A 17,843-nucleotide genomic window follows, 5' to 3' on the forward strand; every position below is an offset into this window, starting at 1 on the left:
CAAACAAGAAACAACAACAAAAACAACCCCCCCCCAAAAAAACAGAGAGAGAACTTGCTTGAAATACCATGAAAGTGTGCCCTTCTTATCAGTTTTCCTTCAACTTTGAAGAGGAAGCCAACTGTTTCCTAAAAATATCATTATCAGAAGCGAATTTATTGTTATTTCACTTCTATTGATTAGATTAAATTAAAATTACTATCTTAAGATGCATAATTATATATACTAGGTGTTTTAAGACCTTCATCAATAAGTTTGGAGTTGTCATCCTACCACTTTCTTGAAACAGGTCTTTAAATGTTTTCCTTCTGGATTTCTGGTTGAAATTTTGCTAGTGAAGTTTTCTCTCTCCCATTCAGTACTCACCCACCCCTCCTCATCCCCAATCATTAACAAGAAATCTGGGTTTAAATGTATTTCTGCTACCATTAACCCACTGAAAGAATTTTTTAGGTGATATCCACAAGTTTCTCCAATAAAAAGTTTTATTTTTTCCCTTTGTAGTAATTTGTGGAGAGTTCTGATGAAGAACTAAAATTCTGTGTCAAATTTTTATCCTCTAGTTTTAGCAGTCATTTATAATTTTCCGTGGTTACTAGTTGGCATTCTATTTTAAGAAAAGCCTTTCTTCTTTCATTTATTTATATTACTATAGATTGCTGAGTTTTATTTTAATCAATGGGTTATAATCCATTATGATGATTCATATTGATGGTAAAATTATCCCAGCTTTAGCCACTACAAGACCCTTCAAGTTGGCAGCTGTGGACCTTTGACTAGTTCCTATCATTTTTTGAGCACTTCCGCATCTCTGGCACAACAGGTTCATCTTGTACTTTACGGCGCCAGCCCTGGTATCAGCCTTTTCTCCAGAGGTGGTGTCAAAAAGCCGTGGTTCCTTTTATTGGAGCATGGGATTTAGAAACAAGACGTGGGTGCTAGATGTACTACTGGTCTTTCATTGTTTGAGCCAGAAGAATTTAATATCTTCTTTTGCCATATATCAGCTAGAACTTACAAACCACTCCAAGTCTGGCTCCAGAAAACAGAATTTTTATTTCCTTTCTCAGTACTCTGAGTCAGAATGACCCACTTGCTTTGTCCAGAGACTCGTCACACTGAAACTATTTTCCATTTGAGACCCTCCAGGAGGAAAGCCATCCTCACACGCATGCAGTACAAACCAGTGTCCTCCAGGGTCCGCTGCGCTACGGCCACCGCAGCGACAGAGCCTTCCTCAAACCTGGAGTGACTGCCACACTTTGCAAGGACACCGTAGAGGGGGCACGTCCGCGCTCCAACTTCCTCCCGACGCAGCCTCTGATTGGCTCCTGGGCTTATAAGAAACGCGTGAAAGAGCAGCTGCCGCGGGCAGAAACTTGCCGGAGGTCTCCGGGTGGCATCGCCCTTTCCTCTTTGCCAACCCGCTGGCGAGCCGAGCCGGGGGAAGATGAGGTCGTCCTGTGTCCTGCTCACCGCCCTGGTGGCGCTGGCCGCCTATTACGTGTACATCCCGCTGCCCGGCTCTGTGTCCGACCCCTGGAAGCTGATGCTGCTGGACGCCACTTTCCGGGGTGCACAGCAAGTGGTGAGGTGCAGCCCAGCGCTGTTTCTCTCTTCCTCCTCTTACGCAATATTTGAAGGGGATACAAAATTCCTCCGCCGGGTTCGACGAAAACGCAGGTTTTTCCTAATGCATTGAGACCATCGCTTTTTAAGGTGGTCCAATCGGGAATTTTCAGGGTATCGCATTCGCCTCCTTGCTAGCAGCGGGCTAGATCTACATTTCCCCGTCTGCCTTTGTGACAGGGAAGAAGTGCTTGAATAGAATATGACAACTGTTTAAACCTTCGTCTGTCCTAAATATCTTCCTCTTCCTTGGTTTGCAACGTCAAAAGGCAAATCCTTCAGCATTTTATAAACCATCTTTCCCCACACTGTCGTTCTCCCATAGGGGCCGGCAGAGAGTGAGTTAAATGTTTTTAGGACAGCTCAGGAAAAGCAGGCTCTGGTTCCTGGGAATGCAGCCCCCTTAGAAGCAGAAGCAGGCAAGGGCAGTCTCCCATTGTCCCCAGGCTGTGGAGCGCTCCGTTTCGGGACACAGCAGGCAGGGCTCTCCATCCAAGCACTTGAGGAGCCGTAGGGATTTCTCGTTTCACCCGAGGCAGATCTCAGTTCAGCCCAAGAAAGGGGACTGGGAGGCTGGGCTGGCCGAAAGGAGGTGAGGAGGCGTTTCACCCGAGGCAGGTCTCAGCTCAGCCCAAGAACGGGAACTGGGAGGCTGGGCTGGCTGAAAGGAGGTGAGGAGGCGGCAGCCCTGGTTTGCATGATGCATGTTTTCTGCTTGCCCTACAGCATTTATTTTATGTCCTTGGCTGTCAGATAACCTTTTCCTGAGTGAGGTTACCTGCCTTAACCTCACTTCTCTGAGGATAGCATTTCTCTCCACTGTATCATGGGTGTGTGTTCATTCCTCCCATGGACAGGAAAATGTAACTGTCTCTGGTTTATTCCATGGTAAGAGGCATTATTTTTAGTGTCAGAGAATCTAAAATCTAAACTACAGTCTGCAGCCAAGGCTGAGCCCTCTGATTGGACAGTATTTCTGAGCAGCCTGCTCTATCTAAACTCTAACCTTCTCCAAAACTAAGCCTCCTCCCTCCTCACAACCTTGGGCTTTAATCTCAGAATATTTTTATAAACTCCTTCTTTCAGAAATGACAACTAGAGAAAGAGGAAAAAAATCATTTCAACCTGAGAAAGCTGATTTTTAAAAAATCATGATTTTTCCCAGAGGGTTTATATTCCTATTCCCTGTCCATTCACTATGTGTAGAATTACATAATCTGTGGGGCTTTATCCTGTGAAAAGTCCCCTTACTAGGGTATTGTAGCTATTGTAGCACATTCCTAACATGGATTTGCTTTTCCTGAATTCAGCCACATTCTCATCTCCAAAGCTCTTTTTCTCACTTACGAAAGGTCTATGAAACTATAGACCTCTGCCCCCCTTCCTTTCCTCCTGCTTCCTATAATGTTGACATGGTGAAAATGATCATCCCCTTCTTTAGCACTGGTGTCAATAAAGTCAGTCTTGGTGTAGGAAGCCCTGCAATCCCTCTCCTCCCCCATGAAATTATGTAATTTGAAAGTAATACCCTTCAAAGATTGAGGAACAGTGATGTTTACTTGGTGTTTACCTGGGTGGGTTAATGGTCTTCTACAATAGCTTAAACATAGGAAAACAGGAAAAAGTCAAACTCCTATATTGGCTGCAGAGATTATTCTTAGTTTTCAGGTCACCAAAGAAGTCTTCTCCATCATAAGTAATCTTGGACAAGCTAGGTTTGGAGAAAAGCTTTTCTTTCCCAGCTAAGCTTGCCAACCCGTCAAGGACAAGGCTGTGTAAGGTCCTCCGCAGAGTATACCCTCAGGTGGCGCTTGAGAATGATAGTGGGTGTAACCTGAAGTCAGTAAAAGATGAGGTAACCAGTGTTCTCACCTGACACTGTGGCTCAGGAGTGGATTTGCAGAGAAATGGCTCTTACCACTTCTCTTCTAAATTGTGAAATATCAGAAAGATCGTTATTCAGATGGAAACATATTCTACCCAATAAAGCAATTTACCAGTGTCACCTCAAATCTTCCTGAGCTTTCCCTGTAAAATAGGGCAATATCTACCTTGTAGGTTTGCTGTAAGGTCTAGTAATGTATTTAAGTGCCTGGTACTTGTAGTGAGTCTTCTAGTTGTCCCAAAGGGTTCATTGTGGATTGTGGGAACATCTGTAAGAATGCTCACCTTTTTTGAAGCAATAAAATAAATATAAACTGGAAATAATTTATATAGTTGAAACCTGGAGCGCTACTACTAAATTGCATGGTGTCATGGCCTGGCGCAGTGGCTTGCACCTGTAATCCCAGCACTTTGGGAGACCAAGGCAGGTAGATCACGAGGTCAGGAGTTCGAGACCAGCAGCCTCGCCAACATAATGAAACCTCGTCTCTACTAAAAATACAAAAAATTAGCCAGGCCTGGTGGCAGTTGCCTGTAGTCCCAGCTACTTGGGAGACTGAGGCAGGAGATTCGCTTGAATCCAGGAGGCGGAGGTTGCGGTGAGTTGAAATCATGCCACTGCACTCCAGCCTGGGCAACAAGAGTGAAACTCTGTCTCAAATCAATAAATAAGTAAATAAATAGCATGGCGTCAACCTCGTTACTCAAATAATTTTAGTTTGAATTGATTGGCTCAATTACAAAATCTATTGAAGCTGTTTGAGAGATTAAGTTCAGCCTGTTTCCTAACACAGCGTCAGCCGCCTACCATCAAGAAATGTGAATGTTATTCTGTTGTCATTGGCAAATACTTCACCCTTTACTACTCTTTATCTCCGTTATCTTGTGCAGTGAGTCAGATTATTGAGATTATGTTCATTGCACTTTTCTTCGTTGGGGTTCCCCCATAGTCCCTAAGGAGAAGCTGCTTAGGATCTCTCTGACTCATCTCAAACACAAATGCTGTTAGAATCACCTAAGAACTGTTTAAAACAAAACTAAACAAACAAACAAACAAACAAAAAACACTTGATGCTCAGGTTACACCACATACCAAACTTACTTAGAATCTCTGGGAGATGAATGTTCTTAGCAGTGTTTAAGAAAAGTTCCGGCCGGGCGCAGTGGCTCACGCCTGTAATCCCAGCACTTTGGGAGTCCAAGGCAGGTGGATCACGAGACCATCCTGGCTAATATGATGAAACCCCGTCTCTACTGAAAATACAAAAAAATTAGCCTGGCGTGGTGGCGAGTGCCTGCAGTCCCAGCTACTCGGGAGGCTGAGGCAGGAGAACGGTGTGAACCCGGGAGGCGGAGGTTGCAGTGAGCCAAGATCGCCACTGCACTCCAGCCTGGGCAACAGTGCGAGACTCCGTCTCAATAATAATAATAATAATAATAATAATAATAATAATAAAAGAAAAGTTCCCCACATGATCTTAATTGCAGCAAAACTTGAGAACCAATGCTCTATAAGATAAAAGGCATTGCTGTTGTAGACAATATATTTTCCTTAAACTGCATGTTATATTGCATACGTGTTGCTGGAAATGAGCCCCTTTGCATTAGCATGGATTAGTTCATCAGATTAGTTGATGCTTTGGCCCTAAGGGGATAAAATACTAGCTAGGCAAATTTCAGTGTTATAGCAAAGCCACCAGAAGACGTGAGCAGTGGAAAAGCACAAACAAAAGTAGCTCTGGGAAGGGCAGGGGTGTAATTTAGATGACCAGGCAGCAGGAGACTAGAGGAACAAAAGAAGAGAGTCTGGGGAAGTCCTGAAGGCTGATTTCCAAATGCTATGCAGACAGATTTTTTTTTTTTAAATGGTAATCTCAGTGCAGGTTAAAATGCTGAGAAGTGTACACTGCTGGAGAAAATGTATGTTAGAACCACGTTTTTGTAGAACGGTTTGGCAATATCCATCAGAAGCCTTAGCAGTGTGTTTATTTTTTGACCCTGTAATCCCTCTAAGACGGAATTTATGGTAAGTAATGATGGATATAGGCGAACCTCTAGCTATAAAGATGGAAACATTTTACAGGATTAAAAAACTTGTTCATCAGCACCATAAGACAAAGATAAAAAAAACCAAAAACTTGTTGAACTAGTCTAAAAGCACTGCCACTTATAATAAACGTGAAGGAAAATTCAGCAATCTTTTTTTCTTTTATTTGCAGCACCATTTCAACGAATGAAGGCCGGGCATGGTGGCTCATGCCTGGAATCCTAGCACTTTGGGAGGCCAAGGCGGGCAGATTACCTGAGGTCAGGAGTTCAAGACCAGCCTGGCCAATATGATATGGTGAAACCCTATCTCTACTAAAAAATACAAAAAATTAGGCGGGTGCAGTGGCGCGTGCCTGTAATTCCACTTACTTGGGAGGCTGAGGTACCACTGCATTCTAGCCTGGGCTACAGAGTGAGACTTCATCTCAAAAAAAAAAAAAGAAAAAATTTAAGAGCAGTAAAAGACTAAATAATGGTAAATTCATATTTGGGGATACTAGGCAGTTAAAAAAATTTAGGTTGTAAAATGTTTAATGACTTGCAAAAGATGTGTACTATGTGTTAAGCAGGAAAAGGCTACAAAATAGCGTATACACTATTTATATATCAAAACATGTATCTATGTTTGTATAGAAAAAGCAGAAAGATATAATTTAAAACACGATTTTTTCTTCTGGGCCATAAGGTTGTGTCTTCAGTTTTCATATTGGTATATTCTAGATTTTCTACAATGAACATGTAGTAATAAATTATTTTAAAACTTCTTTTATCCAGGCATGGTAGCTCATGCCTGTAACCCCAGCACTTTGGGAGACTGTTGCACCAAACCCCCATTAACGTCAGTAGTGAAGGCACCAGGTTGAAGAGGCTGAAGAAGATTCCCAGAGCCTGCAGACAAGACATGTTTTTTGTTGTTGTTGAGATGGAGTCTCACTCTGTCACCCAGGCTGGAGTGCAGTGGTGTGATCTCAGCTCACTGCAACCTCCACCTCTGGGTTCAAGTGATTCTCATGCCTTAGCCTCCGGAGTAGCTGGGATTACAGGTGTATACCACCATGCCTGGCTAATTGTTGTACTTTTTTAGTAAGGTTGGGGTTTCGCCATGTTGGCCAGGCTGGTTTTGAACTCCTGACCTCAGGTGATACACCAGCCTTGGCCTCCTAAAATGCTGGGATTCCAGGCATGAGCCACTGTGCCCAGCCAAAACATAGGGTTTTATTAGGGGCTTACAAACAAGGGAAGGAGTTCAGTGGTGATGGGCTGGACAGAAGAACTACTTTATATATAGAAATGGGCCATTGGCAGCAGGCTGGACAACATATCTGTCTTTCTGCAGTACAGTGGTGGCAGGCAGGGCAGGAAAACCACAACTGCCTGCAAACATGCAGTTTACATAGCATTGTCACTTGATGTCCTCCCCCTAATGAGTTCCACCTGGCAACCTTCATTTAACCCAAAACTCAGGGCCCTGATCCCCTGTACACCCAATGTTCCATGGTGGGGATTACTCACATGTTTATCATAGATAAGGAAAAAATCACTGGGTTGGGCACTTGGGGACTCCCTAGCTCAGAACACACATTTAGGTGTGTCAGTCCTACAGGGTCATTCTCAGAATGTGCTTAGGTTATTGCTATCAGCTGAGTTTACAGAGGCTGAGGTGCAAGAATCACTTGAGGTCAGGAGTTCGAGAGCAGCCTGGGCAACATAGTGAGACGGTGCCAGCCTCCCCATCTCTACAAAAAATGTATTAAAAAAATAACTTTTCCCCCCAGGGATAATTTTTCTATTTCTAAAGTGGAATTGATGTGCGTATGCATATCAATGTATATTTTAGTATTTGCTTTATGAGGAAAACCGAATTTCTTTTAAAAAGACTTTACTGGATCCCCTGATATAGGTATCATAGTGGCATGCTTTGTGCTCAGTTACCTAGACTTAACATGAATTGAAATCCTGTGTGAAGCTTTGGGGAGACACTAAAGTGACCTAGAAGAAACCACAGTCTAGTAGGATGGAGAAGTCATGTTAATATATAGCTATTAAAAAGCTCGGAGCTGAGAGGTGTAGAACAGGTGTAGTTACAAAATCTCATAGGAGGGAGTTTAGAATGTATAGTTTAGAAGAGTGATCCTGCTGCTTTGGCTTCCCAGAGTGCTGGGATCACAGGCATGAGCCACCGTGCCTACCTGTAATTGAATTTTCAAGTGAAAAACCGGACTATATTGCCTGCCTAATCTAAGGTGCGTCATATTATGAAATTTTAACAAGCTCTTTTTCAGTGTTTAATAAAATTAAAACCCTGGAAGTCGTCACTTATTAAATGAACACCAAGGCGAGGAGCTGCTCTGGCAAAACAGAAATGTGTAAGGCAGATACCTAAACTTGAGAAGCTTGCAGTCAAGTGGGGGATGATAAACCAACTGCCAGTGTTAAGGTGGGCACTTGAGTGATGGAAGGAAAATGTGACTAAAGGTAATAATGGTGTCCCAAGGGAGCTTGGAGCATGAGCCTGGCTTGTCTTGATTATTCTCTAACTTCCTACTGCTTATACTATGAATCTTTTCAGTGACATAATGTAAAAGAAGTGCTGAAATAGGTATTTGTGCTGCGTGTTCCCCTGTTTCTTATGGGTGACAGTGCTTTTGGACTAGTTGATCAAGGATTTTTATCATGCCAAATGTCCCCAAAGTTGTTGAGACTTAATGTCACCTCACCTGAATTCTCTGTGCACGATGTGCTTTTGGGCTGTGTGGGTGTGGTTTAAATGACAGCTCAGCTGGAAACTGCAGAATTCCAACGTGCTAACCTCTTTCATAACAGTTTTGAACTGGAATATTTACTATTGTCAGGTAAATTTAACTTTAAAACATCAGTAAATAATGATTGTCCAGAAATTGTGATGATGCCTGTTTCTTCATGCACATTGTAACTTCACTAACCACAATTTTTAGCTGGTTTGCTAGGATTTTTCTTTAAACATATGGCAGCAAAAGGTTTTAAGAATAATGTCAGGGGCATTATTTAATCAGTATTAGTTCTGACAGGTGAACAGCCTGAGTTGGTCTCTGCAGATAGTACCTATGAAAAATTAAGATCAGATTGATTCAGCTACCAGGTGTGTAAGATAATGCCCAATTTATAGTTTCCTTTTTATTTTTTCTGGCACTTCTACAAATATAGCCCTAAGCATAGAAATACCCTCATTATTTCAATGGGACATCCTATCTCTACCATGCAATTTGAGCTTGATCTGAGACATTTCTATGAAGTGTGAAAGTACAGTTAATCATTCTTAAATGTTCGTTTTATGCACAATTGCTTCTTTTAAAATAACATATATTTACTTTTTTTTTTTGAGATGGAGTTTCACTCTGTCACCCAGGCGGGAGTGCAATGGTGCCATCTGGGCTCACTGCAACCTCCACCTCCCAGGTTCAAGCAATTCTCCCGCCTGAGCCTCCCGAGTAGCTGGGATTACAGGCACCTGCCATCATGCCCAGCTATTTTTTTTTTTTTTTTTTTTTTTTGTATTTTTGTAGGGACAGGGTTTCACCATGTTGGCCAGGCTGGTCTCGAACTGCTGGCCTTAGGTGATCCAACCACCTCGGCCTTCTAAAGTGCTGGGATTACAGGTGTAAGCCACCACGCCAAGCCATATTTACTTTTTAAAAGAAAATATGTAACACCACAAATATGTGTCATCCTTCTGCAGGGGGCATGCTGGTCCTCTCTGAATTGTTCTGATTTTAGTATATATGCTGCTGAAGTGAGCACCATGTATTTATTTTTGCTGCCAAATGAAATTATGTGGGAACTGTCTACCACTTCTCCTTCATTTTATGTTTGTATAGAATGAAGAAATGTAATTGACTTTATTTTATTTTTTTTTTACCTTTTATTTTTTTTTTAGAGACAAGGTCTCGCTCTGTCACCCAGGTGGGGATGCAGTGGTGTGATCACAGCTCACTGCAACCTTGAACTTCTGGGCTCAAGGGATCCTCTTGCCTCAGCCTCTTGAGTAGCTGGGACTACAGGTGCGTGCCACCATGCCTGGCTCTTTTTTTTTTTTTCTTTTTTAGGAAAGACAAAGTCTTGCTATGTTGCCCAGGCTGTTCTCAAACTCCTGGGCTCAAGTGATCCTCCCACTTTGGCTTCCCAAAGTGCTGGGATCACAGGCATGAGTCACCATGCTTACCTGTAATTGAATTTTCAAGTGAAAAACTGGACTATATTGCCTGCCTAATCAAAGGTGTCTCATCATATGAAATTTTAACAAGCTGTCTTTCAGTGTTTAATAAAATGAAAACCCTAGAAGTCATCACGTATTAAATAAACGTTAACTGAACACAAAGGCAAGGGGCTGGTCTGGCAAAACAGAAATGTGTAAGGCAGATACCTAATCTTGAGAAGCTTATAGTCAAGTGAGGGGTGATAAACCAACTGCCAGTGATAAGATGGGTGCTTGAATGATGGAAGGAGAATTATGATAGAGGCATCTGTGGGTTGCTGCAAGAGTCTTGGAAAAAACATCTAAAGTGGACCTGGGCACTGGGGAAACGTGTCTAATCTGAGATGTCAAGGTTGAGTGCTTACAGTAAAAATAACATCTATTGAGCATATAGTGAGCATTTACTTTGTGGCAGATACTGTGCTATGTGCTTTGTGTGCAGTTAGTTTAGCCCATGGTAATACAATCAGGCAGGTGTTCTTAATGTGACAAAGGAGGAGACTGAAATGCAAAGAAAAGTGACTTGCTTAAGGTGACACAGTTTATATGAGGTGGAGCCTGAATTCAGTTCCAGCCTGTGTTACTCCTGAACTCAGGAGTTTAGATTTGTGCTAGATTTCCTTATAATAGAAACCAGAGAAGAGATGGGTGAAAGGGGCATTCCAGCCAGAAGCAGCAGTATGTGAAGGTTCTAGTGGGAGAGGATGGTATAGCTGAGGAACTACAAGTGGTTTAGACTGACTGAAGCTTCAAGTTCAAAGGTTAGAGAGGGAGGCAGAAGGGAAGCACCAGTCAGGTGAGGAAGAGCTCTGTGGACAAGAAAGGAGCAAGTGAAAGTCTTCTAGCAGAGAAGTCACATGCTCAAAACTGTGTTTTAGAATAGTCCTTCACAGTGGCAGTGTAGACACTGGAATGTAAGAAAGCAAAAGTGGGCCAGGCGCGGTGGCTCACGCCTGTAATCCCAGCACTTTTGGAGGCTTAGGCAGGCGGATCACAAGGTCACGAGTTTGAGACCAGCCATGGCCCGTATGGTGAAACCCCGTCTCTACTAAATATATATATATATATGTTAAAAAACTAGCTGGGCGTGGTGGCGTGCGCCTGTAGTGCCAGCTGCTCAGGAGGCTGAGGCAGGAGAATCGCTTGAACCCGGGAGGTGGAGGTTGCAGTGAACCAAGATTGCGCCACTGCACTCCAGCCTGGGCAATACAGGGAGACTCCATCTTTAAAAAAAAAAAAAAAAGGCAAAAGACCGTTTAGGAAGTGCTAATTCAGGTGAGAGCATGAACTAATGAAGTGGGACTGATTTGGAAGACAGCTGATCAGAGCTGCTGTTGGAGGGGAGAGTATGGAGCAGTGGAGAGGAAGGAGTCAAAGATGACTCCTGGGACAGATTCTGGAATAGTTGGGTGAATGGGGACCATGACCCTGATTTGGGAGCAAGAGCAGACCTAGGGGTGAAGGTATACAGTTTGGGACCCTGTTTTGAAATGTCAGCTGACTAGTCAAGGATAGCTGTTCATAAACAGCTGCATATACAGATCCAGAGCTCAGGAGACAGAGCTGGGCTGGTGATACGGATTTGGGAGTGGTCGGCAAATGGATAGTGGCAGAAGTAGTTGAAACAAAGGTGTTTGGAGTGAGAGAAAGATCTGGGGGATTCTACCAAGGGTGCCCCTGAGGGACACCAGTGACAAGTGGAAAAAGAGGCTATCCCTGAAAGAAATGAGACCTTAAAGAACATAACTTTTTAGCATACCTCATATTTATAAAGTACTTTAGATTTTATGAAGGTTTTTACTAATATCACCTCTTTTCATTTTTTCAATAAATGACTCGTTGCCATTGTTATTTCCATTTGTCAGCTAAGGGAACTTGAGGTTCAGAAAGAGTCAAGGACATCATCAAGATCATATGATCAGGGCCAGGCACAGTGGCTCACACCTGTAATCCCAAGGCAGGAGGCCCCTTGAGGCCAGGAGTTCAAGACCAACCTTGGCAACAAGGTAAGACTGTCTCTGCAAAAAATAATTAGCTGGATGTGGTGGCACGTAATCTCAGCTACTGGGGAGAATGAGGACCTCTTGAGCGTAGGAGGTAAAGGCTGTGGTGTATGATCACACCACTACACTCTAGCCTGGGTGACAGAGCAAGACCCTGTCTCTTAAAAAAAAATTTTTTTTAAAACCTGTGATCGGTTGTACTGGCGAAATGGGAACTACAATAGAAATTCATGGTCTCTTAGTTTCATGCCCTCCCTGCTGGGCTATGCTGTGAGGACACTCATGATAACTTAGTCACTAGTGAATTTTTTGTCCTGATTTCTTTATTTTTTTGAGCTCCCACAATTAATCTACATCAGTGCTTCTTACTATTTTTCGTGTCAGAAACAGTTACATTTGTGTTGTATACTGGGGATTCTGGAAGCAATTTTCGGGGAATCTGTATGAGCTTGAATAACAGAATTCACAAGATTTATAAAGAGTTACACAAATGGTTCTCAAATAGAATGCCAACTCTGATGCCAACTATTCAACTCTGTATAGTTAGACAAAATGGCTTTAAGTTTTTACCTCTATAAAATATTTAAACATTGATAGCTAGTGCCCCACCTGTAATCCATTTGTAGAATACCTGTTGGGAAGCTCACCTTTCCCTGGTTTGTAACTTTTAAAATGTATGTCTATTATCATTGATATTAAACACAGATAGATAGTCCCCAAGTTACATGTATTTAGGTAGCCATATAATTTATTGTCCAAACCAGGACATCTTTGAGAGTAGCAGAGACTGTTATTAATAATCATGCTAGGTCAACAGTGTTTTTTTTCTTTGTTTTGAGACAGGGTCTCTGTGGCACAGGCTGGGGTGCAGTGGCATGATCTTGGCTCACTGCAACCTCTGCCTCCCCAGGTTCAAGCAATCTTCCCACCTCAGCCTCCCAGGTAGCTGGGACCACAGGCACGCACCACCATGCCCAGCTGATTTTTGTATTTTTTGTAGAGACGAGGTCTCCCTATATTGCCAGGGTGGGTCTTAAACTCCTGGGTTCAAGTGATTCTCCTGCCTCAGCCTCCCAAAGTGCTGGGATTATGGGTATGAGGCACCATGCCTGGCTCAGGACAATGGTTTTAAACCTGAATGATTCTCAGTCGAACCAGGACGGATGCTCAGGCTGCATTTATTTGACTTGCACACATTAGGCCTAATCACGTCAAGGTTGTGAAATGATCCCTTGTTACCAACCCTGAGTGCTCCAGTCTGACTGTTAATCCTCCAGTTGCCACTCCTCCACCCCACCCACACTTCCTATCCCCTGTAGAATAAAAGTGCTAAGTTCTCTGGCTGGCACTTGGTGCTTGCTACAACCTGGCACCATTTTGCTGACTGCAGCCTCACTGTGTCATAGATGACAGTTTAGCTCGTGAATCTGCTTACGCTTCTCCTGTTGTCTCCTCTGTCCCAGATGCCCTCCCACCCTTTTACTTTGGCCAATATCCCACACATCTTTCAATACCAACTCAGAAATCGTCTCTTTTGAGAACTTCCCCATCTCCTTACCTCTCACTGCCCTGCCTCCGCCTTAATTTCTTTCTCAACACTCTGCTAGCGTTTTGTTTTTCTTTTATGGCCCTTAGATGTTGCTTATGTTGCTACTTATGTACAGGCTCCCCCACCAAATCATAAATTTTCTCACCTATCATAGACATAATTTTCCTCTTACTGCTTTAGGACTTTTGTTTTTGTTTGAAAACCATTCGTGATAGAGAAACTAAAGAGAAATTAGGAATTCATGGTTCTGCTTCCATTATCACTGTGTTACTGCGTCTGTCACATGGGGCAGGCCCTGTGCTTCCACGTGCTTCTGACTCTTGAACGTAGACAAAAATGGTTTTGTGTTGTCCTTTGCAACTGTGTTTTGCAAGCCTCGCTGTTTTCTGGGTTTCTAACTTCCTCATGTTTTAATAGATTTTTGCTTGTTTTCAAATTTGTTGTGAATTATGTGTCTGTTTCTAACGAAATGTTAGTTATAGGTCATCTCCTTAAAAGAACACTGGGGATTTTCTTTTTTTTTTATTTTATTTATTTATTTTTATTATACTTCAAGTTCTAGGGTACATGTGCATAACGTGCAGGTTTGTTACATACGTATACTTGTGCCATGTTGGTGTGCTGCACCCATCAACTCGTCAGCACCCATCAATTCATCATTTATATCATGTATAACTCCCCAGTGCAATCCCTCCCCCCTCCCCCCTCCCCATGATAGGCCCCAGTGTGTGATGTTCCCCTTCCTGAGTCCAAGTGATCTCATTGTTCAGTTCCCACCTATGAGTGAGAACATGCGGTGTTTGGTTTTCTCTTCTTGTGACAGTTTGCTAAGAATGATGGTTTCCAGCTGCATCCATGTCCCTACAAAGGACGCAAACTCATCCTTTTTTATGGCTGCATAGTATTCCATGGTGTATATGTGCCACATTTTCTTAATCCAGTCTGTCACAGATGGACATTTGGGTTGATTCCAGGTCTTTGCTATTGTGAATAGTGCCGGAATAAGCATACGTGTGCATGTGTCTTTGTAGTAGAATAATTTATAATCCTTTGGGTATATACCCAGTAGTGGGATGGCTGGGTCATATGGTACATCTAGTTCTAGATCCTTGAGGAATTGCCATACTGTTTTCCATAATGGTTGAACTAGTTTACAATCCCACCAACAGTGTAAAAGTGTTCCTATTTCTCCACATCCTCTCCAACACCTGTTGTTTCCTGATTTTTTTAATGATTGCCATTCTAACTGGTGTGAGATGGTATCTCATTGTGGTTTTGATTTGCATCTCTCTGATGGCGAGTGATGATGAGCATTTTTTCATGTGTCTGTTGGCTGTATGAATGTCTTCTTTTGAGAAATGTCTGTTCATATCCTTTGCCCACTTTTTGATGGGGTTGTTTGTTTTTTTCTTGTATATTTGTTTGAGTTCTTTGTAGATTCTGGATATTAGCCCTTTGTCAGATGAGTAGATTGCAAAAATTTTCTCCCATGCTGTAGGTTGCCTGTTCACTCTGGTCATCTGCCTTTCCTTTTTCCCCTTGAATAGGATAGTTGATGAATACCCCATGAGAGACTAAGACCCTTTTCTGAGCTGCCTGTCCCATGATGTTGTCCCTGCCCTGAGACTCAAACTATCTTTCTTTGAACTCTTTGAAATCTACTTTTTAAAAAGTGGAAGATGTTTATCTCACTGTTTCTGGTATATGCATCATTTCCAAGGTAAAGTCACTTTGTCCCAAGGTTTCAGTCACTTCCATTTCACTGCACACAGTTCTTCCTTGTTTGTGAGAGGCAAGGCCAAACAGCAATTATCCAGGCTTCCTTAACTTTCTTTGCAAAGCAAGTCAATTCTGCTTTTAGAGGCCAGGTGCAGTGGCTCACGCTTGTAATCCCAGCACTTTGGGAGGCTGAGGCAGGTGTATCACCTGAGATCAGGAGTTCGAGACCAGCCTGGCCAACATGGTGAAACCCCGTCTCTACTAAAAATACAAAAATTAGCCGGGCGTGGTGGCAGGTGCCTGTAATCCCAGCTACTCGGGAGTCTGAGGTAGGAGAATCGCTTGAACCTGGGAGGCGGAGCTTGCAGTGAGCTGAGATCACGCCACTGTACTCCAACCTGGGTGACAGAGTGAGACTCCATCTCAAAAAAAAAAAAAAAAAAAAAAAAATTCTGCTTTTAGAAAATGATCAGCTTTTAACAATAAGATTGCTGGCAGGGCCGGGCGCGGTGGCTCAAGCCTGTAATCCCAGCACTTTGGGAGGCCGAGACGGGCGGATCACGAGGTCAGGAGATCGAGACCATCCTGACTAACACGGTGAAACCCTGTCTCTACTAAAAATACAAAAATTAGCCGGGCGCGGTGGCGGGCGCCTGTAGTCTCAGCTACACGGGAGGCTGAGGCAGGAGAATGGCGTGAACCCGGGAGGCGGAGCTTGCAGTGAGTGGAGATCGCGCCACCGCACTCCAGCCTGGGCGACAGAGCGAGACTCCGTCTCAAAAAAAAAAAGATTGCTGGCGGATATCTACATAGTAATAGATGCATTTGCAGAATTATAAACACAACCACTTTATAAAATAGTAGTTAATGTTCTCATTTGATAGGAAAGGAAATAGAGGCTCAACAAAGTTCAGTAACTTGTTCAGAGACATGGGCCTGCTTAGTGAAGTCGGCTGTGAACAAGGTCTGCTGGACCCCATAGCTCTTTCAGCTGTATTCAGCAGTCTCCTGTTATGGTCGTTCAATCTTCTATCTTCCCCTTCTCCCTCTTCTCCCTCCACTCTCAGCTCTTTTGTGGCTAGTTGTATGATCCACATTAAGAATGCATCACATAGGGAAAAAGTGTATTATGTGTTTACAAATTTTAGTCCTGGAGGTTGCTAATACTGTTTTTTAAAAAAGAAACTTGAGACAAAATGTGTAACAGTTTGAGCCAAGAGAGCTGTACTCTGCAGGGTGAACAGCAAGATTCTATAGACCAAACACCAAGAGAGGTAGAGAAAGTACTTGATTGGCTACAGCTAGGCATTTTGCCTTATTTGGATATGATCCAGTGGCTAGAGGTCAGTTAGTGGTTTCTGATAGGTTAAGCTTAAGTTTTATTTTACTGTTTATGTTGAATTGGGTTTTGGCCTGCTTACCTAGGGGCTCTAGTTAAAATGACAACCTCAGGCCAATGGCCTCAGTATTTGCTTTAAAGATGTATATTGGCTGGGTGCTGTGGCTCACACCTGTAACCCTAGCACTTTTGGAGGCCAAGGCGGGTGGATTGCCTGAGCTCAAGAGTTCGAGACCAGCCTGGGCAACATGGCAAAACCCCGTCTATACTGAAAAAAAAAAAAAAAAATACAAAAAATTAGCTGGGTGTGGTGGGGCACCTGTAGTCCCAGCTACTCGGGAGGCTGAGGCACAAGAATCGCTTGAACCCAGGGGGCACAGGTTGCAGTGAGCCGAGATCACACCATTGTATTCCAGCCTGGATGACAGAGTGAGACTCTGTCCAAAAAAGAAAAAAGATATATATTACCTATTGAATAGGGCCCTATGGTTCAATAAGCTAAGTGTAACAGAGTTAATCAGGATTTCTTTTTTAACTGTATAACCTTTGAGAACTCTGTGCTAACATGTATTTTGAATCTTACAGAGAGTGTACAGTGAATCCCAAATTTAATTGACTACAGATCTCTTATTTCACAAAACACCTCATGAAACTGAGGGTATGTTTACCAAACATTGGGGAGCATTTTCATAGTGTTTAAGAGCATGGACTTTGGGATTGGGGAGACTTGTGTTAAAATCCTGGTTTTGAGCTATCCTAGCTTTGTGACCTTGAACAGAGAACATAACCTAAGGGTTTGTTTGCTGATCTAGCAAGTGATTAAAATGCTCAGTCTGGAAAGTTATGAAGGTTGCACAAGATGTGAATCAAGTCTTGTTTGTTGTCATCATCATCAAACATTAGTTAATATGTAAAGCACTTGGACCAGTACCTGGCACACGAGAAATACGTTTAGTCCAAATCTGATATTTGTCAGTTGTCTGCACTAAACTACAATGGTAATTTTTTTTTCTCTCTTATTGTCACCATTGTTCTTGCCAATCTGCTATTGCTTTCAGGTTTGGGGATTTCTATACAGATATAGATTTATTATTATTATTATTATTATTATTATGTTTTGAGACGGAGCCTCGCTCTGTCACCCAGGCTGGAGTGCAGTGGTGTGATCTCAGCTCAGTGCAAGCTCCACCTCCTGAGTTCACACCATTCTCCTGCCTCAGCCTTCCGAGTAGCTGGGACTACAGGCGCCAGCCACCACGCCCGGCTAACTTTTTGTATTTTTAGTAGAGACGGGGTTTCACCTTGTTAGCCAGGATGGTCTCGATCTCCTGACCTTGTGATTGCCCGTCTTGGCCTCCCAAAGTACTGGGATACAGGCATGAGCCACCGTGCCTGGCCTAGGTGTAGAGCTTCTTAACATGTACTGCTGTTGGTTATGGC

The 17,843-nt window shown here is 43.0% G+C and overlaps 1 protein-coding gene and 1 non-coding gene across 2 annotated transcripts in view; one reads left to right on the top strand and one right to left on the bottom strand.

Annotated features, from left to right (window-relative positions):
- The first annotated feature begins 569 nt into the window (after nt 1-569).
- NCEH1 (neutral cholesterol ester hydrolase 1) overlaps nt 570-17,843 on the top strand; it is a 136,664-nt gene continuing 119,390 nt past the window's right edge. The window contains exon 1 of the mRNA XM_010356904.2: nt 570-1,588. Within this exon, the coding sequence (XP_010355206.1) occupies nt 1,451-1,588 (138 nt within the window). The 5' untranslated portion in view covers nt 570-1,450. The remainder of the gene's footprint in view (nt 1,589-17,843) is intronic.
- Nucleotides 9,237-9,339, bottom strand: LOC115892087. The gene has a single exon (XR_004051975.1). It is a non-coding gene; the product is annotated as a U6 spliceosomal RNA (small nuclear RNA).

The sequence above is a fragment of the Rhinopithecus roxellana genome, chromosome 1 (genome assembly GCF_007565055.1).
Source record: "Rhinopithecus roxellana isolate Shanxi Qingling chromosome 1, ASM756505v1, whole genome shotgun sequence".
NCBI lineage: Eukaryota > Metazoa > Chordata > Mammalia > Primates > Cercopithecidae > Rhinopithecus > Rhinopithecus roxellana.